The sequence below is a fragment of the Talpa occidentalis genome, unplaced genomic scaffold (genome assembly GCF_014898055.3).
Source record: "Talpa occidentalis isolate TD23 unplaced genomic scaffold, MPIMG_talOcc4v2.1 talOcc4.5, whole genome shotgun sequence".
NCBI lineage: Eukaryota > Metazoa > Chordata > Mammalia > Eulipotyphla > Talpidae > Talpa > Talpa occidentalis.
In genome coordinates, this window is record NW_023604861.1 from 43,294,499 (window position 1) to 43,321,069 (window position 26,571).

General features: G+C 38.5%; 2 protein-coding genes across 4 annotated transcripts in view; one reads left to right on the forward strand and one right to left on the reverse strand.

Annotated features, from left to right (window-relative positions):
• The window catches only part of LCP1 (lymphocyte cytosolic protein 1), a 156,662-nt gene extending 134,730 nt beyond the window's left edge, over positions 1 to 21,932 (reverse strand). Inside the window, exons 1-2 of the mRNA XM_054687783.1 lie at positions 21,469 to 21,932; positions 18,985 to 19,039 (exon numbers count right to left, since the gene is read on the reverse strand). The gene's annotated coding sequence lies outside the window, so the exon portion shown is untranslated. The remainder of the gene's footprint in view (positions 1 to 18,984; positions 19,040 to 21,468) is intronic.
• SGCG (sarcoglycan gamma) overlaps positions 16,587 to 26,571 on the forward strand; it is a 37,502-nt gene continuing 27,517 nt past the window's right edge. The window contains exons 1-2 of one of the 3 annotated variants that reach the window (XM_037527020.1): positions 16,587 to 16,694; positions 25,423 to 25,617. In XM_037527020.1, coding sequence (XP_037382917.1) covers positions 25,423 to 25,617 — 195 coding nt within the window. In that variant the 5' untranslated portion in view covers positions 16,587 to 16,694. Of the gene's footprint in view, positions 16,695 to 21,727; positions 21,754 to 22,039; positions 22,154 to 25,422; positions 25,618 to 26,571 lie in introns of those variants that run through there. The other 2 variants (XM_054687790.1, XM_037527021.2) reach the window with 2 other exon arrangements.

Consider the following 26,571-nt stretch of genomic DNA (forward strand, 5'->3'; position numbering starts at 1 on the left):
TCCAATGGCATAAAGACTATTCTATGATAATCAGTAACTACTATGAACAGTTATATGGAAACAAGTTTAACAATCTAGAGGAGATGGACAAATTCCTACAACTCTACAATCACCCAAAGCTAGATAAAGAAGAAATAGAACACCTAAACAGACCAATTACAAGCAGCGAAATTGAAATGGTAATCAAAAACCTCCCCAAAAACAAAAGCCCAGGACCTGATGGATTTACAAATGAATTCTACCAAACATTCAGAGACGAATTAGTGCCTATCCTTCACAAACTCTTCCAAAAAATTGAGAAGGAAGGGACAATACCAAACACGTTCTATGAAGCCAACATTACACTAATACCAAAACCAAACAAGGACAACACAAAAAAGGAAAACTACAGGCCAATCTCCCTAATGAACACTGATGCAAAAATCCTCAATAAAATTTTAGCTATCAGAATCCAACAATGTATCCATAAGATAATTCACCACGACCAAGTAGGATTCATTCCAGGGACACAAGGATGGTTTAACATCCGAAAATCAATCAACGTTATCCAACACATCAACAAAAAGAAATATAAAAACCATATGATAATATCAATAGATGCTGAGAAAGCTTTCGACAAAGTACAACACCCATTCATGATAAAAGCCCTTGAAATTCTTGGGATACAAGGAACATACCTCAACATCATAAAGGCCATCTATGACAAGCCAACAGCCAGTATCATTCTCAATGGTGAAAAGCTGAAAGCAATTCCATTAAGATCTGGAACAAGACAAGGATGTCCACTTTCACCACTGCTTTTCAATATAATACTGGAAGTCCTAGCCAGAGCAATAAGACAAGAGAAAGACATCCAAGGAATCCAAATAGGAAAAGAAGAAGTCAAACTATCACTATTTGCAGATGATATGATAATATACATAGATAACCCCAAAAAGTCCACAGAAAAACTAATTCAACTCATCAATCAGTTCAGTAAAGTGGCAGGATACAAAATCAACACGCAAAAGTCAGTAGCCTTCCTATACACAAACAATAAATCTGAAGAAGAAGAAATCAAAAAAACCATCCCTTTTTTTATTGAAACAAAAAAAATCAAATATTTGGGAATAAATCTAACAAAAGAGGTAAAGGACCTATACAAAGAAAACTATAAAACACTGTTAAAAGAAATAGAAGAAGACACAAAGAAATGGAAAGACATCCCCTGCTCATGGATTGGAAGAATAAACATTATTAAAATGGCCATCCTTCCAAAAGCAATATACAGATTCAATGCTATTTCAATCAAAATTTCAATGTCATTCTTCAAAGAAATAGAACAATTATTGATGAAATTCATATGGAATCACAAAAAACCCCGAATAGCCAAAGCTCTCCTGAAAAAAAAAAGAAGGGAATGGAGGCATCACACTCCCAGACTTCAAACTCTACTACAAAGCCATAATCATCAAAACTGCATGGTATTGGAACAAGAACAGACATACAGACCAATGGAATCGAATAGAAAATCCAGAAATAAACCCACAGATTTATGGTCAACTAATCTTTGACAAAGGAGCAAAGACTATGCATTGGAGCAAAGAAAGTTTGTTCAATAAATGGTGCTGGGAAAACTGGGTCACTACATGCAAAAGAATGAAGCTTGACCACTACCTCACACCATACACAAAAATCAACTCAAAATGGATTAAAGAACTAGACATAAGACCTGAAACCATAAAATATATAGAAGGAAATATAGGCGAAACACTACGTGATTTGCACATCAAAGACATCTTTACAGACACATCACCCAAAGCAGTGATAGTGAAGGCGAAGATAAACAGCTGGGACTACATCAAATTAAAGAGCTTCTGCACAGCAAAAGAGACAATAACAAAAACAAAGAGAAACCCCACCAACTGGGAGAACATTTTTGCACCCAACACTAATGATAAAGGACTGATCACAAAAATCTGCAAAGAGCTGATGAGACTCAACAACAACAAAGAAAAGAATCCAGTCAAAAAATGGGCAGAAGAGCTAAAAAGAAACTTCTCTGAAGAGGAAATGCAAATGGCCAACAGGCATATGAAAAAATGTTCAACATCACTTGTCATCAGGGAAATGCAAATCAAAACTACCATGAGATACCATCTTACACCAGTGAGAATGGCACATATTAAAAAAACTAGCAACAACAAATGTTGGCGAGGGTGTGGAGAAAAAGGAATTCTCCTGCACTGTTGGTGGGAATGCAAACTGGTCCAACCACTGTGGAGAGCTGTGTGGAGATTTCTGGACCTACTAAACATAGAGCTTCCATACGATCCAGCAATTCCACTCCTAGGTATTTACCCAAAGGACACAGAAACATCAATTCCAAAGAACACCTGCACCCCTATGTTTATAGCAGCACTGTTTACAATAGCTAAGCTTTGGAAACAACCCAAATGCCCAAAAATAGATGACTGGATCAAGAAGATGTGGTACATATATACCATGGAATATTACTCAGCATTCAAAAAAGATAAACACATGCAATTTGCAGCAACATGGATGGCGCTGGAAGGGATCATGCTCAGCGAAATAAGCCAAAAAGAAAAAGAAAAATACCGGATGGTCTCACTCATAGCAGGAATCTAGAAAACTTAAATAAGGGACCAGGAAAACGAATAACTATAAGAAAGTGAAAATCAAAATCAACAAAAGACTGCGAACCAGAGACGCTTTTGGGGGGGCGGGGGTGGGAGGGGGGATTGGGGTCAGAATGGGGGGCTGCAATTGTATGGGGAATATGGAAATAAAATTTATTATTAAAAAAAATAAAAATAAAAATAAAAAAAATAAAAATGTAAAAAAAAAAAAAGACTATTCTATGGAAACAGGAACAACATTCAGATAAAAGGTGTATTCATTTTCTTTAGCTGCTTTAAATAGTCACCACAAATCAGTGACCCAAAACAAGTTCTGGAGATCTGGAGTGTGAAATGGTTTGAAGTCAAGTTGTCAGCAAAGCTGTGTTGCTTTTGGAGGTTCTAGGGGAATATCTATCTTCTTGTCCTTTCCAATCTCAAAAGTTACCCACATTTCTTGGCCCATGACCTATTCCTCTATCTTCAAATCTAGTAATGTCAGGCTGTCTCTCTCAAATTGCCATCTCTCTAATTTTGCTTGTCTCTCTCTTTTATAAAACCACTGTGATTACATCAGATCCACCCACATAATCCAGGCTTCCACCCATCTCAAGATCTGCTGATTATCAACCCAACTCTACCTGCAGCCTTAACTCCCCCCCCCCTTGTCATGTAGCATAACATAGTCACAGGTTTCAGGGATCAGGGCATGGAAATCTCCGCAGGAATCATCATTCTGCCCAGCACAAGAGGAAACACCAAAGACTTCAGTTTTGTGTATTTAATCCCAATATCAACCTTCAAAGTGGGATATTTACAAAGTAAGAAATTGAGGGGTTTTTCAAAACTGAGGTTTTGAGAATTTAAGAAATTTTCCCAAAGATAATTCGGCTAGTGAGAGAGGGAACTAGAACATGATTCATATCTATTTTGGAAGCCTGTGCTTATCCTCCACATCATGCTTTTCACCCAAGAGGCTCTTCCACTGAGTCACTAAACCAGATGGAACCTCAAGACTATTCCGAAAGAACGGAATAGTCAATTCTTTGAGAATTTCAGGGAATTCTGATGATGAGACCACCATATGATTCAGACATTTGCTAACTCTTTCAGGTTTTGGGGATTCGCAACCAAAAAACCAGGAGTTTGAACTAGATGGTATCTAGCACACCTTCCTGCCCTAAAGTTCTAAGATTGTACAATTCTATGGGGAAACCACTCTACTCAGGACAGTGCCATTCAATGCATGGTTGTGGATCACGGTCAGTACACAAAGTTTTCTTGCATATCTGTCATAGTATGTTCTGGCTATAACAAAATACACTGATTGGGTAGCTTATAAAAAAACAGAAATATATTGCTCACAATTCTGGAAGCTGGAAAGTCTAAGATCAAGGTGCCAGCATGGTCACCTCTAGCCAGCATCATAGCCAGTGTGTCTTGCTGTGTCCTCACGCGGTAGAAGGGCTAGGGATCTTTTTGGAGTCACTTTTATAAATGAACTAATGCCATTCCCGAGGGCTTTACCCTTAACATAAGCAACTTTCAAAGACTACTTCCTAACACTATCATCTTTGGGGGTTCAAATTTTAACATATTAATTATGTGTGTATTGGGGGAAATAGGGGGAAAAAACATTCAGTCTACAGCATTATCCATGACAAGACAAGCAATTTTAGCCAAAATGTTAGCCACCTACACCAGACGCTGAATGTCAGATGCCTGAAGGAATGAGGAGGACAGAAGTTTCCAGAACTAAAAAGAGGAGAGAACTATACAGAACAGGCTATTTGGGTGACCTCATTATCCTTCTTCTCTCAGGTCTTCTTTCAGGTCTTCATTGTTCATTTCTTTGTTTTTTTTTTTAAGATTTATTTATGCATACAAGAACTGGGGTACAGGCCAGAGGTGCAGGGTGTGAGAAGATTCATAAGAGACAGAGTGGGGAACAGAACAGGTAGACTGACTGAAACACACTGCTGAGGGGAGCAGTGGGCAAGACAGGAGAGGTCTGCTGCGCCATGTGGGTAGCTCCCTGGCTGGGGGGTGAACTCGTGCTGCAGTGGCTGTGGATAGCTTCATAGGTTGCATCTCAACCCCTTGCGCCACCAGGGAGGCCCACAGGGTTCCTGATTGTTTAAACTCACAAACCCACCTGGAGTGTAGAGGCAAGGGAACCACAGGCACACAGTTTATAGCTAGACCTGCAGACAGCAGGGTGGAGAAGTGTGGGGAGTAGTTCTGGAGGAGCTAACATAAGATACTTGACTCAGGCTCTAACTTCTGTTGTCATTTGTCATCATATTATTAAATGCAACAAAGCTCTTAGCTCAATAACCTCACACTCCATCCAGGACTACTTCACCTCAGAAATCAGAGGCTGCAAGTTTTATGTAGTCAGTAAAAATAGCATTGCTCACTCCTGGGTGAATAGATCTCTGATCTCTGCCTCTTTCTCCCTCTTCCTCCTCTGTCTTTCTCTCTCTCTCTCTCTCTCTCTCTCTCTCTCTCTCTCTCTCTCTCTCTCTCTCACACACACACACACACACACACACACACACACAGAGCAGTGGCTTCCTTTCGTTGGTACTACTGTTAACCCATTTGATATCTTTCTTCCTCCCAGAAAGATGGTGTTTCTGTCCTAATCCAGGTCCACAGAGAATGAAGTTACTGTATTTCCTATCACTCTATTGGTTTTGTAAGCTACACTCAGCACCCCTCAGTCAACTTTTTGTGGCTTGTAATCGTAAAATTCAGATTGGATCGGATCATCTGCACAGTCTCTTATGGCTCTCAAATCTGTGGTTCAGTAGTTCACAAAATAAACTGGGCCATGGACGGAGGCTAAGCTGTGTGACCTTCCAACTAGATTTGAAAACATTTTAAAGAAAAAAATGTTTTAGCCTGTAAAACAGTGCCCTCTTGTGGGAAGATGTGACACCTACTAGAACCACAGTGCCCTGAGGAAATTACAGTCAGAATAAACTCTTAGATAATAGTGACCAACATTTAATTTACCACTTAGTGTCAAATACTGATCTACAAACTTCACAGGTATCACCCCCTTTAGCCTTTTAGTACTCCGATGTTGATGGGCGGTTTTTCTTCAGCTTCTTCAGAAGTGAAGAAACAGAAGAACCTAAGGCTTAGAGTAACTTGTCCACATGCTCACAGTTCTCAGAGTGGGACTGAACTCAAACAATGGGATTCTTACTGGGCTACATTCAGAACTCAGAATTATGCTTCCTCATCAGAGCAAAATACCTTTAAATGGTTATTAAAATGAAAAACTGCTTAGATATCATCTAGCCAGTATTTTCCCAAATGGTGTACTATCTAGAAGCAATTCACATGAGGAGAATGAAGTTATGGTCATGTGTTGGTGAGGGCAGGGAGGTGACTTTTTCATGATCAACATGTTTGAGAAACACTGGGCTAAAGAAAGCTTGCAAATATTCTTTATTCGTGGCTTGGAAGAATTAATACTGTTAATATAGCCCTCCTACCTAAAGCAATATAGAGATTCAGTGCAATCCCTCTCAACATCCCAATGGCACACTTCAAGGAAATAGGACTAACATTACTAAAAGAATTACAAAAGACCCCAAAGAGCCAAAGCAATATTGAGAAAAAAAGAAGAAAAATGGAGGTATCATCCTCCTGGATTTCAAACTATACTACAAAGTGATAGCAATGAACATATACGGTACCGGAATAAAAACAGATACAGTGATCAATGGCATAAAATTGATAGCTCATAAATGAACATATATGGATACGTAATTTATTATAAAGACGCCAAGAGTGAACAACAGAAAGTGTCTTTAACAAATGCTGTTGGAGGCCTCCCTTGTGGCGCAGCGATTGAGTGCTGGGCTGCGAAGCTGCCTGTAGCCTCTGCAGTGCGGGTTCGATCCCCAGCCCCCGGTGAGAGTCCCACATGGCGCAAGAGACCTCTCCTGCCATGCCCGCTGCTCCCCTCAGCAGTGTATTTCATCGGTCTGCCTGTTCTGTTCCCCGCTCTGGCTCTGGTGAATTCTCTCACCCTCCCGCGCTTCTGACTGTACCCAGTGCTTCTGACTGTACCCAGTGCTTGTATAAATAAATAAATAAATCTTTAAAAAAAAAAAAACAAAAAAACAAATGCTGTTGGGAAAACTGGACAACCATGTGAAAAGAATGAAACTGGGTCATTAAGACCATCCAAAAAAAATTTAAATGAGTTAAAGATTTGGATTTAAGATCTAAAGCCACAAAAATAACACAGAGGAAAATATAGGAAATATTCTCTGTGATATAGACCTTGTGGACCAACAGCAAGATAAACAAAAGCAAAATAAGCATATGGGACTATCTCAAACTATAACGCTCCTCCACAGTGAGAAGCTCCTCCATCATCAAAATGAAAAGACAACCTATTGAATGGGAGAAAATATTTGCACATCATATATCTGAAAAACAGTTAATACCCAAGATATAAAGAAGGCACATAGCTCAACAACAAATAAACCAACAAACCAATCAAAAAATGGGCAGATCTGACAAACACTTCTCCAAAGAAGACATCAGGTGGCCACCAGGCACATGAAAAAAATGTTGATAATTATTTATTATTAGGAAAACGCAAGTCAAAATTATGAGATAGCACCTCACACCTGTGAAATGGCCTGTCTCAAGACCAGAAACAACAAATGTTGGTGAAGATACAGAGAAAAAACTACCCTTGTTGGTGAGAATGTAAATTAGTGCAACCACTGAAAAACAGCGTGGAGGTTCCCCCAAAATTAAAAATTATGATCCACCAATTTCACTTTTAAGTATCTATACAAAGAATGTAAACATCTATTGAGGCTGATATGAATATGAAAGTTGGATCAGGGTATAAATGTTATGGGGTCAGATAAGAACTTATACTGTGCTTTCTGAGTGTTCGAGAAGAGTTTGAAGTGTGAAATTAAGAATCCACAGAAGTTGTATGTTGGACTAGGTTCTATCCTGTTTCACATATACTTGGTGTACAGTCCATTCTGGAAGCAGGGACACATCTTATGCATCTCTCAGTCCACTCCAATTTTGGTTTTCAACAACCCATAATCTACTTTGGGAAAATAAGGAGGTAGCCAGTTGCTTCTGGCTTCAGGTGATGAGCACTTGGTTCCGAAGCTCTGTACTATGCAGCTCCTACTTGCCTATGGACACAGTCATTAGAGCCCTTCTATCAAATGATAAAGGCACCACAGGCTTATCAAGAAGTATGGTGCTTTGTAATGACTGGAAAGAAAAAACTAACTCCTCCTTTTAAAAACGCTACAAGTTGTCCTTAAAGGGAAATGACAAGTTTAAAGCACAATCTGATTAAAACACTTTCCTAAAGGGTAATTGTCTAGCTGCTTCTCTTCCTTCAGAGATACCAAGGTAGAATGCTGAAATGCTGTTGATTTTGTTCACCTACAGGTCCATGTTTCTTTGCTTGAGGCTTGTGATGTACAGAACTCAGAGCAATGCTGCCACCTGCTGTACAGATGGATCTCTCTTTTTTCCCCTCTCCTAAAGCAACATTAGCTGTGACAGAAATTAAAGACAGAGGTGAAAGTAGGGAGAGAGATCATTCGCAACCAATCAACTAATCTCCTCATGTGCTGAGTTGGTGCCGAGTTGTGATTATGACCAAAGACATAATTTTGCTTACTGCATTTCTTTAACACATAGATATGTTTTGAAGTCTTCTTTATCACCATGTTGCCTGAAAAACAGACCATCAATTTCTCTCAACTTTCACTGATACTGTAACAGGATGGTCCCCAAGAAAAGGGGAAGTTTCAGGTTTCCTGCCCCACCTAAAGGAGGGCGGAGCTGAGCAGGGAGAAAAAGAAGCCGCAGAGGAGACTGAAGAAGGAAGCAAGCAGGATGGGGAGCCAGAAGGAGCCGCGTGGAACAGAGACATGTGAAGAAACTACGCTGGCCTTTTGGTCCTGAAACAGATGTGGGTGAGACACTGTGGGGAGGTGACAATGGCAGTTTTTATCTTGATTTTGATTTTGCTCTTTTCCTCCCAGACTTGTCTGGTTATTTCTGATCCTTTTCTGTGGGTCCCCACTGAAAGGTGCTTTGGACTTGTGGCAGGCTTTTGGGCCTTGCTGTGGGCCCATCCTGTTTGGGGGGACCTTTACCCATGAGGGGATGGGTAACTTTGGGTGCTTTATTTAGAAATTATATTCTTTGTCTTTTCTGTGTTGTTTACTAATTGTATTAAAGTACCTTTCCATTAAAGTCTTATATGTTTTGTGTTGATGTGGTGGATGGCAGAACCTATTTAGAGCAGGCAGTTTTGCAGGGTTTAGAGTGCCCCTCTCCCCATCCTGTAATAGTACTGTTGCCATTCCAAGCACCATTATCTCACACATGCACTTGGAATCTCCTCCAAATGTTTGCCTATTCTTCATTTCTACCCAGAGCATTCCCTCCTTCAGGGAGATCACTTTCGAATGTATAGTCGAACCCACAAATCTCTTCACATAATCCTCTAGCATGTTCCTGTTGTACACAGAGTAAAATCCAGACTCTTTACCTTGATCTTGGCAGTCTAACATTATCCTGTTTGCTCTCTGTTCTCTTCCTGAGTTGTTCCAGCCATGATCATTTGAACAAAGCAGACTCCTCTGCCCCTTGAGCCTTTTGTATTTGCCATTATTATTTTTTTTTTTAAGATTTATTTATTTATACAAGAGCTGGGGTACAGGCCAGAGGTGCGGGGGGGTGGGAGGATTCACCAGAGACAGAGTGGGGAACAGAACAGACAGACACACCGAAGTACACTGCTGAGGGGAGCAGCGGGCACGACAAGAGAGGTCTGCCGCGCCACGTGGGATTCTCACTGGCCTGGATTGAACCTGCGCTGCAGGGGCTGCGGACAGCTTCACAGTGAGGCGCTCAACTGCCTGCGCCACCAGGGAGGCCCTACTTGCCATTACTTCTGCCAAAAGATGCAGGATCCGCCCTCAGGGATGCCATCTGGTCACAGAGCCAAGGGGACACATGGACACACCACCTCAGAGTGACCCGCTCCACACCCTGGTCCCATCAACCCTGAAAAGACCCCCGTAGCCACCCAGCCTCACTGGCCTCCTGGAGGGCGGCGCAACAGCTGTGTTTCCCTGTCCCTCCCTCGCCCTCTGCCCTCTCCACACCAGCCTCTGCGCCGTGACTCCACGACGCTCCGCTGAGGGGCTCCGGTGCACGCGAGCCACCAGCGGCTATTATGAGTAGTGCTGCTACCAATGTCGGGGTGGAAGTATCCGTTCAAGTTCTTGCTTTCAGTTCTGTTACAGGACAACCCCAAAAGGAAATGGGATGGCCTGGGTGTGAGTCCTTACCCGCAGGCTTAAAAAAAAAAAAATTTCAAACAAGCACAGAGTGCAGGCACAGATAGAAAAGGTTAATGACAGGTTTATTTACAAGGGAAATAAAAAGGGAGGGTAAAGGGGAGGGAAAGAGAGAGAGAAAGAGAGAGAAATTGGTTAACGCAGCTTACCGCCTACGCTGTCTGCGCTGGGGCTGCCGAGAGCTCGCCGAAGGCAGGCAATACCAAGGGAGCTCAGGCCACAGGTGCTTCCCTCCTACACCAAGCAATTTATGGCTGCTTAACGCCACCCTTAGTTCCCAGCAACCCCCGCTTCAGGAAGTCAACTCCACCTTTCGTTCCCAGCAACACCCTCCCTCCTTCAGGAAGTCAAGCGTGGTAGCAGATGAAAGGCATGATGGGATTTGTAGTCCCCTGGCCTGGGATCTCCTTGGCGTGGAGGTGTCAGTGGAATACATAGAACATTACTGGGTGGAGTTCATTCAGCACATACTGTTCTCCCAACATACCAGGGGCTGGATTGGACTGAATACATTGTAATTCTGTGTTTAACTTTTTTTTTTCCTTTTACACAGAGGGTATGTCATTTCACATTCCCAAAAGCAACCACCCAACCACTGTGTTCCAAATTCTCCTCATCTATCTCATCTCTTGTGTTTTCCATTGCTACTATTACCAATTCCAGTGTCTTGAAGATTTTACACTATTCTTCAATGAGTTTTAAAATTTTAGCTCCTACATGTAGGTCTTCAATTGATGTTAAGTTAATCTTTATTATATAAGTTTGCTGTCCCGCTTAATTCTCTGTATGTGGCATATTCAGTTTTCTAAACACTATTCATGGATAAAACTGTTCTTTCCCCATTGAATGTACTTTTCACCCTTATTGAAAATCAACTGACCATTTATGCAAGGATTATTCTGGGTTCTCTGTTCTATTATTTTGATCTATATATCTGTTCTTATGATAATATCCTAGTTTTTTTTTAAATATCAAAACTGTGAGTACTCTAACTTTATTAATTTCAAGATTGCTTTGGTTATTCCATTCAATCTTATGATGGGTTTTTCTACTTGTGCAAAAAAAAAAAGTCATTGAGATTTTACTGGGGAGTGTCTTTCATGAATGCATGCTATTTTCCCATTTACTTATATCTTGTTAAAATTAATTCAGGAAATTTTTGTAGTTTTCAGTATACAAGTCTTTCATATCTTAGATTAAATTTATTCCAAATCATTTATTCATTCGGATATTATTATCAATGGAATTATTTTCTTAATTTCTTTTTCAGCTTTTTCATTACTGCGGTTTAAATATGCAATTGAGTTTTGTACATTGATTTCTTAGCCTTTAATTTTAATTATTATACTCAAAGGACATAGAACAGTATGAGTAATGTGTATCTATTAAATAAAATCATGAAAAAATAGAACATTTTTAATCACTTAAATAGCTTATAAGAAGAGATATGCATGTTAAAACCACTATGAGATGCCATTCACACCTGTAATAATGGCACATATTAAAAAACCTCAACAAGTGCTAGAGAGGGTACAGAGTAAGAGGAATCCTGTTAAACTCTTTGGAGAAGGGTGAAATGGTACAGTTATTATTGAAAGCAATCCAGATATACATTAAAAACCTATAAATAGAAATATATGACCTGCAATACCACTCTTGGGCATCTATCCAAAGAATATGAAACTATCAATGAAAAAAAAAGTTCTATAATGTTCATAGCAGCATTATTAAAATAGTAAGGACAAGGAAGGAACCTAAATGGTCATCAACAGATGACTGGATCAAGAGATGTGGTGTATGCACATAATGGAATGCTATTCAGCCATTAGGAAAAAAGAATGATGTGTAGTAAAGCAAGTCAGAATAATTTAAAAATATTGGATGTTTACATAAAAGATGACTTAATAAAATAAAATTACAAAAATTGTTTATATTAATAAATATTAGGTCTCTGAGGCTAAAGAGGAATTGGTGGGAAAAAGTAACAAGAGGACATGAAGAATGGTGATTATAAAAATCAGTCTGACCACACACAGACCAATGGAATAGAATAGAAAATCCAGAAATAAACCCTCAGATTTATGGTCAACTAATCTTTGACAAAGGAGCAAAGACTATGCATTGGAGCAAAGAAAGTTTGTTCAATAAATGGTGCTGGGAAAACTTGGGTCGCTACATGCAAAAGAATGAAGCTTGACCACTACCTCACACCATACACAAAAAACAGCTCAAAATGGATGAAAGAACTAGACATAAGACCTGAAACCATAAAATACATAGAAGGAAATATAGGCGAAACACTACGTGATTTGCATATCAAAGACATCTTTACAGACACATCACCCAAAGCAGTGATAGTGAAGGCAAAGATCAACAGCTGGGACTACATCAAATTAAAGAGCTTCTGCACAGCAAAAGAGACAATAACAAAAACAAAGAGAAACCCCACCAACTGGGAGAACATTTTTGCACACAACACTAATGATAAAGGACTGATCACAAAAATCTGCAAAGAGCTGATGAGACTCAACAAAAACAAAGAAAACAATCCAGTCAAAAATGGGCAGAAGAGCTAAAAAGAAACTTCTCTGAAGAGGAAATGCAAATGGCCAACAGGCATATGAAAAAATGTTCAACATCACGTGCCATCAGGGAAATGCAAATCAAAACTGCCATGAGATACTATCTTACACCAGTGAGAATGGCACATATTAAAAAAACTAGCGGGCCTCCCAGGTGGCGCGGCAGTTGAGCGCTGGGTTGCGAAGCTGCCCGCGGCCTCTGCATCGCCAGTTCAATCCCCGGCTGCTCCCTGGCCACTGGAGGAGGGTCCCACATGGCGCGCAGACCTCTCCTGCCGCCCACTGCTCCCCTCATCAGTGTGCTTCGGTCCTTCTGCCTGCTCTGCTCCCCACTCTGGTGAATTCTCTCACCCTCCCACGCTTCTGACTGTACACAGTGCATGTATAAACAAACAAACAAATAAATAAATAAATGAATAAAATACATGCCTCTTTAAAAAAAAAAAAACTAGCAACAACAAATGTTGGCGAGGTTGTGGAGAAAAAGGAACTCTCCTGTACTGTTGGTGGGAGTGCAAACTGGTCCAACCACTATGGAGAGCTGTGTGGAGATTTCTGGGACCTACTAAACATAGAGCTTCCATATGATCCAGCAATTCCACTCCTAGGTCTTTACCCAAAGGACACAGAAACATCAACTCCAAAGAGCACCTGCACCCCTATGTTTATAGCAGCACTGTTTACAATAGCTAAGCTTTGGAAACAACCCAAATGCCCAAAAATAGATGACTGGATCAAGAAGATGTGGTACATATACACCATGGAATATTACTCAGCATTCAAAAAAGATAAACACATTCAATTTGCAGCAACATGGATGGTGCTGGAAGGGATCATGCTCTGCAAAATAAGCCAGAAAGAAAAAGAAAAATACCGGATGGTCTCACTCATAGCAGGAATCTAGAAAATTTAAATAAGGGACCAGGAAAAAGAATAGCTATAAGAAAGTGAAAATCAAAATCAACAAACAACTATGAACCAGAGACACTCTATAGGGGGTGGGGGGCAGGGAGGGGAGGGATTGGGGTCAAAATGAGGGGGTTGCAATTGTATGGGAAATATAAAAATATGTTAAAAAAATTAAAAAAAATCAGTCTGACCATATGTGAAAATAAATTACTATATAAGACTATCATGCTCAATCAAGACTGGTATCATGCATATAAGAACAATGAAATACCACATTTTAAATATTTTTCTATTGCTGCATGTCCTTTTCTAAGAGTTTTACAGTTTCAGCTCTAATATTTTAGTGGGAATAAAGATGATTATTTTTTCCATTTTATGTATTTTCATATTTTCTAAAGTGTTTCTTTTATAATAGCACATGAAAAATGCTGTTTTAAAAGTAGACATTTGTCAGACAAAAAAGAGAACTGAGAACATTTTAAGCAAAAGTTAGAGCACTGGTGAAAAAAATAAAGGAGAAAAGGTCATGCAGTGTTCTTCAGAGTGTTCTCAGAATGGTGAATTATAAACTTTTTACTCTTCCAGAAGAGTAAAATTATTATTATATATGATAATTATATATGATCGATATAATGACCCAAGTTCTCCAGTTAACAGAGAAGGTACTAAGCAATAATGAGTGTATTTTTGTAGGGTTTAAGGAGAATTTGACAGTTTTGTAATTTTGGTTTAGCCCATCTTTTATCTTCTCCTGAGGAAAATGGCAGCTTAGCAATGAATACTTGTCAGAATTATCTCCTATCTGTGAGTTCTCAGTTTCCAACTGGTGCCTAGAAGCGCATTTGTAGTGGAGCCCAGGGTCATTCAAGGTAACTTCTCTACATGCCCTTACGGATTCTGTTATCTTAAAAAAAAATTTACATTTATAAAACTTAGTGTTATATTAAGTTTTTAAAGACCTCTTATAAGCTTTAAAATGTGATTATTTTATTGAAAACATACAAGGTGTGATGTGAATTACAAACTTAAACTAGACCTACATTAAAAGCTTTGAAGATCCTGTTTTAAATAATTTCAACTACCCTATAAAATCAAAAAATTTTTTTCACAATGTCACCCTTCTGCATAACTGAATGTAGCAGTTGATAGTGCTAAATGAGTGGAAATCCAATACACAACTCAATATTTTTACAAAGCACTCTCAAAAACATTGAGAAGTCCATTGCTATAAAACCAGTGTAATGGCTGGTGAAAAGTCATGTAAACTTTAAGAGTCAGATAAAGCCAAACTAAGAACCAACCTTAGAAAGCTGATTATAGAACTACCAGGAGGTGAGGGGTGAGAGCAAAGTGGAGAGAGGACAATGGACTTTGGTGGTGGGTGCCCTGGGGTAATGACACTTGATGGGGGAGATACTAGATTTCTTTTCCTTTTTTTTTAAATTTATTTATTTTTATACAAGAGCTGGGGTACAGGCAGAGGCACGGGAGGGTGAGAGGATCCACCAGAGACAGAGCGAGGAGCAGAACAGGCAGACTGAAGAAATACACTGCTGAGGGGAGCAGAGGGCAAGACAGGAGAGGTCTGCTGCGCCATGTGGGATCCTCGCTGGCATGCCGGCAGGGATCAAACCCATGCTGCAGAGGCTGTGGACAGCTTCACAGCACTGCGCTCAACCCACTGCACCACCAGGGAGGCCCGATCCTTGATTTCTAAAGCACACTGATGTAAACCAATGTTATCCCGAGAGGAAAAAACAAAAACCACAATTGTTAACAAAAGCGAATATAAGAGAGACCCTTGTCTTGGAATAAAAAGAATAAAAATTTTCTTCTGATGGAAGTAAGTCAAGATAGTCACAAGAGAAAAACTGTATCCTTTCAAATGTGTGACATTTCAGTCAGAATATTGAGTGAGGTATCTCAAATCTTGACTTTTCAGAAATAACTGATTGAAAAATGCATCCATATCATCAATGTTAAATGTATTCAATATTTTTAAGAGTTCACAGTTGTGCTATAGTGTTTTTTTTTTTTTTAAATCTAACTGAACTGCCATAATGGGAAAAATAGGTGCAGAGAATTCATGAAAGCTTCTTAAATGTCTTAAAAATAAATGTATGATTAGTTGAAGCTTTTAATTTAAGGCATGCAGCTGTTGGTGTAAGCAGTATCAAATTTCAAAAGAAGTTAGAGTGTGAATAAATAGAATAAGTGAAACAGTTTCTTGAGAAGAAATAAAGTAAAAATTAAGCACATGGATTATCATTACTTTGCTTCTCATATTCAAAACATAATGCTGAAATATAAATTTCAAGTATAAAATGTACTTTTATATTATACTGAGAAGCAGGCTATATAAAAATAATGCAAAGCAAAAGGTTAAGATTATCCAATAGTGTGATATGTAGTCTGTTTACATCATATAGAAATTGAATGATCTTACTGTCATTCCTTTTAAATAAAGAACACCAAGATAACATCATATTGCTACATTCACATAATTTATTAAACATAATATAAACTTGGCTGCTTAGAAAAGAGCTGTCATTATGTTGACATGTAGTTTGTTAATCTTCTGTTTATATCGATTGGTATTTAAGGTTATCACCTCAAATATTAAATATTTTCACTTAAAAAGAGACTTAAATTGGTTTTTAAACAGTAAAAAATAATAATAGACAGTTCACTTAGATGAGAGTAGTAGCATACATTTAATACTAATAGAGTCACACATTCTAAATGTTCCTGTTAACCTCAAGTGATTTTTATGAGCTTTGGTCAATGTTAGATTCAACTGGAAACTAGTCTCAGATGTCTTTTGCTACCCATTTAAGGTAAAGTTTATTGAAAGTTATGATTACATAAGAATATCATGATTCAGGGTTTAAGTGTTGGTTTTGTAAGATTTTTTTTTTTTTTTGGCATTTAGGTCTGTGTCCTGGAATTGGTGCCCAAACAATTTTAAGTGTGGTATGAGCTGTTTATGTCATTGAGTAAAATTAGAGATGCCTGTTACTAATATGAGGAGAATGAAATATGAGACAAGGCCAACATGTGAGAGCTTTTTCTTCCGGGCAGAGTTGGAGGAGTTTAAATCGTTCACTTTCATTCTACAAGTAATGGGAAAGTTTGAAACATTTGTTCTTGGATCGCCCTCAAGCTGATTAAAGTTACTGTGCTTTTCTAATACATCTAAGGTAAGTAATCAGATTTAACTTGGATTTTATACAGTTCTGTGATTTAAAAATTGTACAATTTAAAAAATTCACAAAGATATAGGTTTCTTGATAATTTCCTTCATAGGTGATATAAAATGTTTAATAAATTTATCTGAAAATAATTACATACTAAGAAGCAACAAAATGTACTTAGTTTCTCATTTCAACCTTTCTTGAAGTTTTCCTGACCACTAACATGCTATATACTTTTGCATAATATTGTATTTCTAATCAGGTATTCAATTTCTATCAGGTATTCAATGTATACTGTAATTACTCTTGACAAAGTTGACTCTTTAAGATACCCTACTGCTACACTACTCTTAAATTTCTGTTTAGAATTGCATTTGCTGTACAGTTTGTCAGTGTTTTTGTCGTAGGCATTAAGGAGCCGATTTAAATTAATAAGAGCAAAAATCCAGGTTGTTTGGTAAATTGGGAAGAAGCAGAACAGGAGCAAAACACCAACTCTGTCTTCCCAATTATTCTTGGATAAAAGAAGGCAATTCTCTCCCAAAATCTGTGAAAAAAAAATTGTTGTTCAAAATATATACTAAAAAGTAGGTATAACTAGGATAAAAGGTGAACACGTGGTGATGATGCTTTGACCTACTAAAGTTGTCAGTTGTTTGTGTTTCCTAGGTTAATATGGGACAGTCAGAAAACAAGTTTTTAAAAGAAGGCGTAGAGAAGAGACAATAAGGGAAAATATAACCAACTAGCTAAAAGATTTGTCAGCAGGATGAAGTAACTCACTGGTACAAAATGTCCCAGAAAATGTACTGTTTATTTTTTGCTATTTTCTTGGAAACATTTTGTAGAGCTAGACACAAAGAAGTGTACAAGTTCCTTACTTTTACAGGTTCTAACATTTTTCTGTGGCTTTCTTTCGAAGCAAAATGCAAAGTAGTTTTTCAAAATATTTCAGTACTTAATTTCATCTCACTGCAGAACAGAGGCCACCAGAATGGGACAGTAAAGGGTGGGGACTAAGGGGGAAGGGACCCACTGGACTATGGTGAGGATTGCTGGGGCTTTGCTGGTGGTTGTGGTGTGATAATTTACATGTGCAGCAATATGAACCTATATCCCTAAAACATATATGGTATCATTAACCAACCTTACCTCAATCAACATATATTTAAAAAATACATATAGACATATATATTGAATTTCAAAAAATAGCAAATCCCAATTTCCAAAAGAAGTTACCTAAGCTGCAGTAGAAATGCTGAAAGTAAAATTGGCCCCAAGGTATCCTTTAAAAAGCATCCTTTCTAGTCATTATATTGAATATGAAAATCAAATAATAATGTAAATTATGAAGTTACTTTGTGTATTTTGTAGGATCTATGATCTCCCTTCATTCCTATGCTTCTTGGCTCATCTAAGCTACTTGCTTCTTCGCACCTGAGCCCAGTCCTCCCATGCCCACTGTATGTCCTGTGTGTGACTCCACCACCTTCCCATTTCCTCAGATGCCCCTTCTGTGTTTCTTTCTGTCCTTCCCTCTACCTTTTGTTCTCAGTCTCCTCAGCACCTGTCTAGCTTGTTCATCTCTGGACCTACTATAATGACAGACATTGTTATGATGTTCTCACAAGTATTCTAGAATTCCCCTTCTGCTATACCTGCCTTTTCGGACTCCAACTTCATTTTTAATTTTACATGTTATTCTGTCTTAGAGAATTTTATAGGAAGATAGATACAGGAGTATCTAATAATTTGTAGATTTTCAAAAGTCTCAAGACCTCTCAAAATATCAGAGTCCATTTGACTTCATGTGACTGGTGGGTCATGTCCCACTGAGGGAAGATGAGCCTAGGGATGTCAGGAAGGCTTATGCCCAAAGAGTGTGTGCTTCATTCTAAGGCAGTAGAGAACCATTTGAACATTTACAACAGAAAAGTAGTATGGACAGATTTACTCTCTGGGAAGGTCACTCTGGTTGCCATAGCGAATGAAGTGGGGGCATGAAGGAAGTAGGTAGACAGGAAAGCTATAAAAAGGCAAACGATGGCCTCACCTGAAGACTGGGAAATGGAACCAACAGGCAGTTCTCATTGCTATAAACAGGTTATCTTAGAACCAGCTTTAGCTTTGTGGCTATTTTAATTCTACTTTAAAGATTCTCACTTGGTTGTACTTGTGAGACATCTCTGAAAAGTCTACTATCAACGGAGAAGTAGTGACTACAAGTTATCTCATGTTTAAGCTATGGAGTTAGACTGACACTTTCTACCTGTATGCCCTTGTGTGAAATACTTACCCTCTGCCTCAGTCTCTTCACTTGTAAAACTGGAGCTAGCCATAGTATGTACCTCCTAAAGCAAAAAAGGAGCATCAGTTTAGTCCATACAAGAAACTTAGAAATTTTCTACCTTCTTGGTAAGCATTAGCTCTATTTATCATCCTCTCTTCCTCCTCCGCCTCACCACCACCATCAGTAACAAGAAAACATGTAGCTTCTTATTCTCTCCTCCACTAAAAGGAAGTAAGGGAAGGACCTCAAAATGGTGATGAGTTTTCTAAACTGCTTCTCCTGGATTCCCTAAGAAGGCACCAGGAGGCCTATGGAGGCAGGAGAGTCTAGGCTGAGGCTATTTTTGCTCCAAAAGAGAATGTTCTCCACACTCAGCAATGCTGAGAGGAATGTGTACATTCCAGAACACAAATAGACAGCCCTCCCTGTTATTGTCACCAAATGAACTGAAAATCCCTAACAGTATCTTTATATTTATAAAGGAAAAAAATAAATCAAATGACTGCACAGGTGAATATTTTTCTTTCATAAAACATTTTAGATCCTAATGAAAATCTTTGTTAAAATATTCTAAAATGTGGGCCTCCCTGGTGGTGCAAGGGGTTAAGATGTAACCTGTGAAGCTATCCGCAGCCACTGCAGCACGAGTTCAATCCCCAGCAAGGGAGCTACCCACATGGCACAAAAGACCTCTCTTGATTCATCCGCTGCTCCCCTCAGCAGTGTATTTCACTCATTCTGCCTGTTCTGTTCCCTACTCTGTCTCTGGTGAATCCTCTCACCACCCCCAACACCTCTGGCCGTACCCCAGTTCTTGTATGCATAAATAAATAAATCTTTACAAAAAATATTCTAAAATGTTCATCTCAATGAAACTTAGAAGTGTGAAGTGTGCTATCCCCATATCAGGATGTATTTATTGTAAAGGTGTAATTTTCACATTTGAAAATCATATTAAATCTTTCCAGTCCCAAAGAAATGGTGACTATAAGGACTGAAGTTAATCACAGCCCAAAAAATCCTATGAAACTTTTCAAAGAATTGTCAAAACAGTCACAAGTTTCATATACACCACATTTGATAACTAAGAAACTTAATTATGTTTACCTCGAGAATTTCTTTTTTGTTTACATATTTAAAGATTTGCAATTAAAAAGAAACTCAGATTGGTTGACAAGTTTAAATAACTTTTTTAAAAAGTTGTTCTTAATTTTCTGGGCCTCCTGGTGATGCAGGGGTTAAAGTTTCAGCACTATCCAGCTATCCCCAGCCACTGCAGCATGAGTTCTATCCCTGGCCAGGGAGCTAACCCAAATGGCACAGCAGACCTCTCCTGTCTCGCCCACTGCTCCCCTCAGCAGTGTATTTCAGTAGATCTGCCTGTTCTGCTCCTCATTCTGTCTCTGGTGAATCCTCTAACCCCCTGCACCTCTGGCCTATGCCCCAGTTCTAATATGCATAAATAAATCAATCTTATTTTTAAAAAGTTGTTCTTAATTATTTGTAGATATCTTTTAGAATTAGACTTTAGTGAAGTGCTATTTTTAAAGACAAGGAAAATTGAGGTTTTTGAAGGAGGATTTAATAGTTGGTTTGCCTGGAAATTTCAGCATCAGTTATAAAATCAAACGTCTTAATGAAGTAGATGACAGGCTACCTAAATCTCTGGTTAAATGCAGCTTTCAAGTATAATTTAATTCAACACTTTGTTACACTCTGTCTTCCTTTGTAAACAATGTCAAACTTGAGGGTTCTAGCTACACAGGATAAATGGTTCTGTAATATAAGATGTTCCCCTTCCCTCAGCAGGACTGATACTCAACTGGCTCTTAAGTCGCCAAAAAAGGTTTGCACACTTCTCCAGAGAATTGCCCTCATCTCAACCCACATCATTGCCCAACTCCTTCTCCTGCCCTAAGCTGCTGGTCTCATTGCCTGACACGGGCCACCAGAGAGCATTCCTTTAATATATCACTTGCATAGGAATCCTTATCTCAAACTATGCTTCTAGGAACTTCACGTAAGTCTTCCACTGCTGAAATGCTTCCTTCTGTCTTTTTGATTCTGTGTGAAGCACTATCTACATTTGTCTGCATTTCATTTGTAATCTCTTTTTGTAATCTATATATTCAGTCTCTTCAGTGAAGGACTCTCTTTGTTCCTGGATCTCCTTTCTGAGAGACTTTGAGCCTGTCTGTCAGCCTTTGACTGATCTCCCAGTGTCTCATTTAACGTTTTCAATATTGTTGTTTTGAATTTGTTGTCAGATAGTTTCTCTATTGCTGTCTCCTTTACCTGTGTCCGGGACTTTTGTCCTTATCACTTCGCTTTTACATCTTGTGTTGAGATGTTCCTTGCTTCCTGGGCATATATATTGCCTTATTTATTGCTATTTATGTCTGTGTGGTTGGGGTGCTGGGGATTTATCTTTGTCTTCTTCTTAATTTACCTTACCATGTGGTGGAGGTAGACAGGGGGTCTAGGGCCTACCTCCTTCATCTTGGTTTGAGGAGTGATTTTAGTCACGCTACCTCTTGTTCCACAGCAAGCTGTATTCTGTGCGGAGATTGGCTCCACCTCCCCATTGTTCCTTTCTTCTGAGGGTCGTGATCTATGAAACTTGAGCCTCCCACAAGACTCACCTTCCAGAAAGTTTGCAACTATTAAGCAAACTTAAACAAGAGAAGAAAGCTGAAAGTGATGTCCCCAAATTCCAGGATTTTCTATAAAGCTACAGTAATTAAGACACTGGGATGGACAGAGAGAGCTCAGCAGGTGATGTGTGCCCATGGTCACCTGAGGGCAGGGCAGGGGAGGTCAATGGCAGGCAGTGCCATGGCAGGAGGAGGCAAAAAAAAAAAAAACCCAAAAGGACATGTCACCTCTTCAGCCACAGAGCCTTCCCAGACTGAGCTTTGTCCAGTGCCCTCAATGTAAAGAGCAGAAACCATTGAGTTATCATCATATTTAACTTGTAACAATGGGATTTTGACCCCTCTGCTTGGCATTCTCAGTGGGGCTGTGATGTAACAAAGCTGTCCTTTCCTGGAGCATCTTCCTGCCTCTGTGTTCCAAGCCAGAGATGAGGCTGGAAGCATGTGGGGGCCTATGGGGGCAGTTGCTGCCAAGACCAAGGAGGACCCTCCTTGGCCAGAGAGTGGAGAACTGGGTGCTGGTGGGTAGCTGAGATTCCCTGCCTGGTGGCAGGGTGCCCTGGGCAACATGCCTGGCCCTGCATCTAGAACCCCAGAATGGATGGGGATTCACACTGTACATGCTGAAGAGTACTGGGCTTATACCACAAATACTAAATCTTAATGGATTAAGTTACAGCCCAAGTCACAGCTCTAGTTTCTAGCATCATCCTTAGAAGTTTGCTCAATTAATATTTTTATCAAATTCAACAGGCCTCTCATTCTTTCACTCAAGATTTTATTGTATGACTATTACATATTAGCTGTAGTATTTTAAAGCCACAACAATGAACAAGAGCCACATGGATTTTTTATTCTAAAGGGCAGTCAATAAACAAGTAAACAACCAAATAAACAAAATGGGTGTGTCCAGGACTGAAATAGGGATGTTTAAGAGGCACCTCTATAGCAGAATTGCTGTTAACTTTCCTGTAAATCATTACAAAATTGTCTAAAATGGATATTAAAGTTTTCTCAATTTTATTATGTGTGAACAAAAGATTTCTATGGTAGGCAGAATAATGATTCCCCAAAATGCCCATGTCCTAATTTCTTGGACTTTACATGGTAAAAAGGAGTTTGCAGGTGTGATTACATTAAGGCAGTAAGTGCGAGGATTAGTCCAGAGTATCCAGGTGAGCCCAATCTAATCTCAAGAATTCTTATTATGGGAAGGCAGAGGGGTCAGATTCAGAGGAGGAGATGTGAGGATGGAAACTAGAGGCTGCAGACAAGGAATTCAGTGAGCCTACTGCAGACAGAACAGGGAAGGACAGATTCTTTTTTTTTTTTTTTTTTTTTAATAGAGGCATGTTTTTTTTTATTTATTTATTTGTTTGTTTTGTTTATACATGCACTGGGTACAGTCAGAAGCGCGGGAGGGTGAAAGAATTCACCAGAGCCAGAGTGGGGAGCAGAGCAGGCAGAAGGACCAAAGTACACTGCTGAGGGGAGCAGTGGGCGGCAGGAGAGGTCTGCGCGCCATGTGGGACCCTCCTCCGGTGGCTGGGGAGCAGCCGGGGATCGAACCAGCGCCACAGAGGCCGCGGGCAGCTTCGCAACCCAGCGCTCTACCGCTGCGCCACCTGGGAGGCCCAGGGAAGGACAGATTCTTCCCTGACCCTCCTGCCAACATTTTGCTTTTTAACCTTAGAAGAAGAACCATTTTGAGACTTGAACCCTAAAACTATAAATAATAAAATTTTATTGGGTTTGTGACAATTTGTTATACCACCAATAAGAAATTATATATAGGAATATATAACTAGGAACAGATATATATAGCAGATGGAATATATATATAGGAATAGATATATATAGCAGATGGAAACTCTTTTGTGTGTGTGTGTGTGTGTGTATGTTACACACATACATTCTTAGGAAACTTATCTTTATTGATTAGTAATAGTACTGTAAAATTATGCACTAGCTTTCAGTTTCAGTCACTCTGGTCACCTTTCCCAATCCAGCTGCAGTCTCTTGGTATATTCTTTACAAATATTCTGAGGTAGCCACCTTACTTCACAAAATGACCAAACTTCGAAATAAAAATAATAGAATGACATGATGGAGAGTGACTATGTCTGGAGAAGGCTTTTTTGAGGAGATTACATGTAGCTGCTCCTGGAAACTAAGAAGGAGCCAGCAGAGTGTTTCAGGTGGAGAGTGCCCAGGACAAAGATCCTGTGTGAGAATTAACTTGGTCTGTTTAAAGCACAGATGGAACATAGTGACCAAAACCAAAATGGTAGTGAAACCAGAGATAAGCAAAGGTTAGGACATGCATGGCTTGATAGACGAAAGAGGAATTTGGATGTTCTAAGTGTGGAGAAAAGTGTGGAATGTTGGCATTTTACACATTTGGCTACTGAGCACAGAATGGCTTCCAGAGGGAAGAAGGAAAGTTGTTTTTCCTGTTGTGTAGATGAAAGTTCACGGTGGCTTGAATGAGTGTGATGGCAATGGGCATGAAAAGAAGTACAGATTTGGGGTTTCTGTGACAGTGAGGTTGATGAGACTTGGTGATGTGGGCCTGGAAGAAAAAAAAAGAAGAATGACTTCTGAGACTTTGACTGGAGCAACTGGGTGGGTGGTGGAGGACTCTAATATAAGGAAAATTGAGGAGTTCAAAGAAATTAATAAATAATGCCATTATGAAATCATTAAACATTTAAGTCTTGACTAATGTAGGTTATTATTAGTCTTACTGAGTATTTGAGATTATCATGATGAATAGCACAATTTTATATAAGCAAAACATGAGAAATTACCTATTGTTAAATTGGAGAGAGATTTCAATAACTATTTCAGCCTATGATTTACTTTAAGTAAGGACAATACCTCCAAGCCATTCCTAAAATAAATGCACGACCTTTGCATTTAAAAAAATCCCAGAGGAGAATATCTTTTATTCTGATTCATCATTTCACTACATTTGTAGTCAAAAAGTTTTCTTGATCTCGTATCTTCACGTTATAACCATTAAAACCATTTTTAAGTTAAAATGGTTAAAACCATTTTTCCTTTACATAAAGGGAAAATGAATAATTTTGTAAAATCCCTTGATAGAAATGAAATTGTTACTAAAAACTATTACCTTAATTTACATAAAGCAATAATAAATATTTATATATATCTTTACTCAAACACATTTTCTGATATTCCTGGAAGTAGTTTACTATTTAGGAACTTTATTATAGGCAAAAGTTAGTGTGGTCGGTTTTGTACAAAGAGCTTTTTATTTGTAATTTAGTAGCTGAAGAAAGACATAATTTAATCATTTGACATAAAATTACAAATTCAATTGTATTGCTTAAAAGCTATATAGGTACCCACTTGATTCTTTCCCCACTGAATCTTTTGAGAACTTGACAACTTGATTATTTTGGGATGATAGTTCAATTCCAAATTAAATCCTGCAGAATTTTAAAAGATTTATACATATTGAGTTTATTTATTAACATCTGAAAATATGATCACCGATTTCAAGTGGCTATGTCATAATTAAGATACTTTTAATGACAGATGAAATGCCACTCTGTGTTTGGAACACAGTGACATGTTTCAAAGTAATATTTCATTCTCTTTTTAAAAATCATCAATTTTGGAAATGTACTATTAGGATGAAAATATATTATTTTAGAATCACTATTGACAAACCAGTTCTCTCTCTCCTCCTCTCTCCCTCCTCCATCCTTAATCCCATTTGCTCCCCTCCCTTCACTCCCTGCACCACCCCCCTCCATGGTAGATGGTACGTGAACAGTACATTACAACCACAGAAGGCACCCACATTGAGAGACCAGGGAACCAATCTGTCTGCAAGATTGGCATTTATGGCTGGAGAAAGCGTTGCCTCTACTTATTTGTTCTTCTCTTGCTCGTCATTCTTCTGGTGAATTTTGCTCTCACAATTTGGATTCTGAAAGTGATGTGGTTTTTCCCAGTAAGTATTTTTTCCTGGCAAGATGTTCTTGTTTTGTTTGTTGAATCACTTTAACCATATTGTATGAGTAGAAGCTTGCTTTAGTGTAATTGGTGTTTCTTCTCTGTCTGGATCAGAATCAGTAGCAAAACAAACATATAAAATTTTAATCTTTTTACCTTTTTATTAAACTTTACTATGAACTATAGTGTACTGGGTGTTTTGTTTACTTTTACTGTAATTTTATTGTAATTTTTCTCATTAGTCATTGTCTCTACATGGTGAAGAAATCAGATTCATCCAAGTTTGAGATTTATTGAGTAATGATTGCTTAATGATCTAAGTGACTAATTTGTAAATTTTTTCAATTCATGCTTTCCTAATCTCATTCATATTTACTATTAAAATCTTACTTTCTTATTTTCCTAAAAGAACCCTTCATTTTGATATACAATAAATTCTTGTCCAGAGGTCAAATGATAATTTAACAACAGATTTAACAATAAAATATCAGTAGTCCTAAGGAGTTTATATTTTATTCTAATATCCTCATGTTTTCAGGATAGCTGAGTGATTTTATATGCTCTGATGATATTTGGTGTAATTTTTGAAAAAAAAAACTCATTTAATGTAGAATGGCATAATTTTGCAAGATAGTCACAGTGAGAAAAAAACACCACAGTCAACATCACAGGGAGATTAATATATTTCCCATGTGTATCTGGACGGTGTGATACAGACATGGGCTTTTTATAATCAGATTACTCCTTGACTTACTAGCCTTTACTTTCTATGCTATTGCCTGTATTTTTTTATAGTTGTACAGCCAGTAGATACATTATTAATTTCATTGGCATAATACAATACATAAATGTTTACTTTTCATACTTGCAAAGAGGTGAAATACCAATCCAAACAAAATATAGCTTGAAATATGTTATTTAATATAAATTTAATATATTAAATATTTAGTAT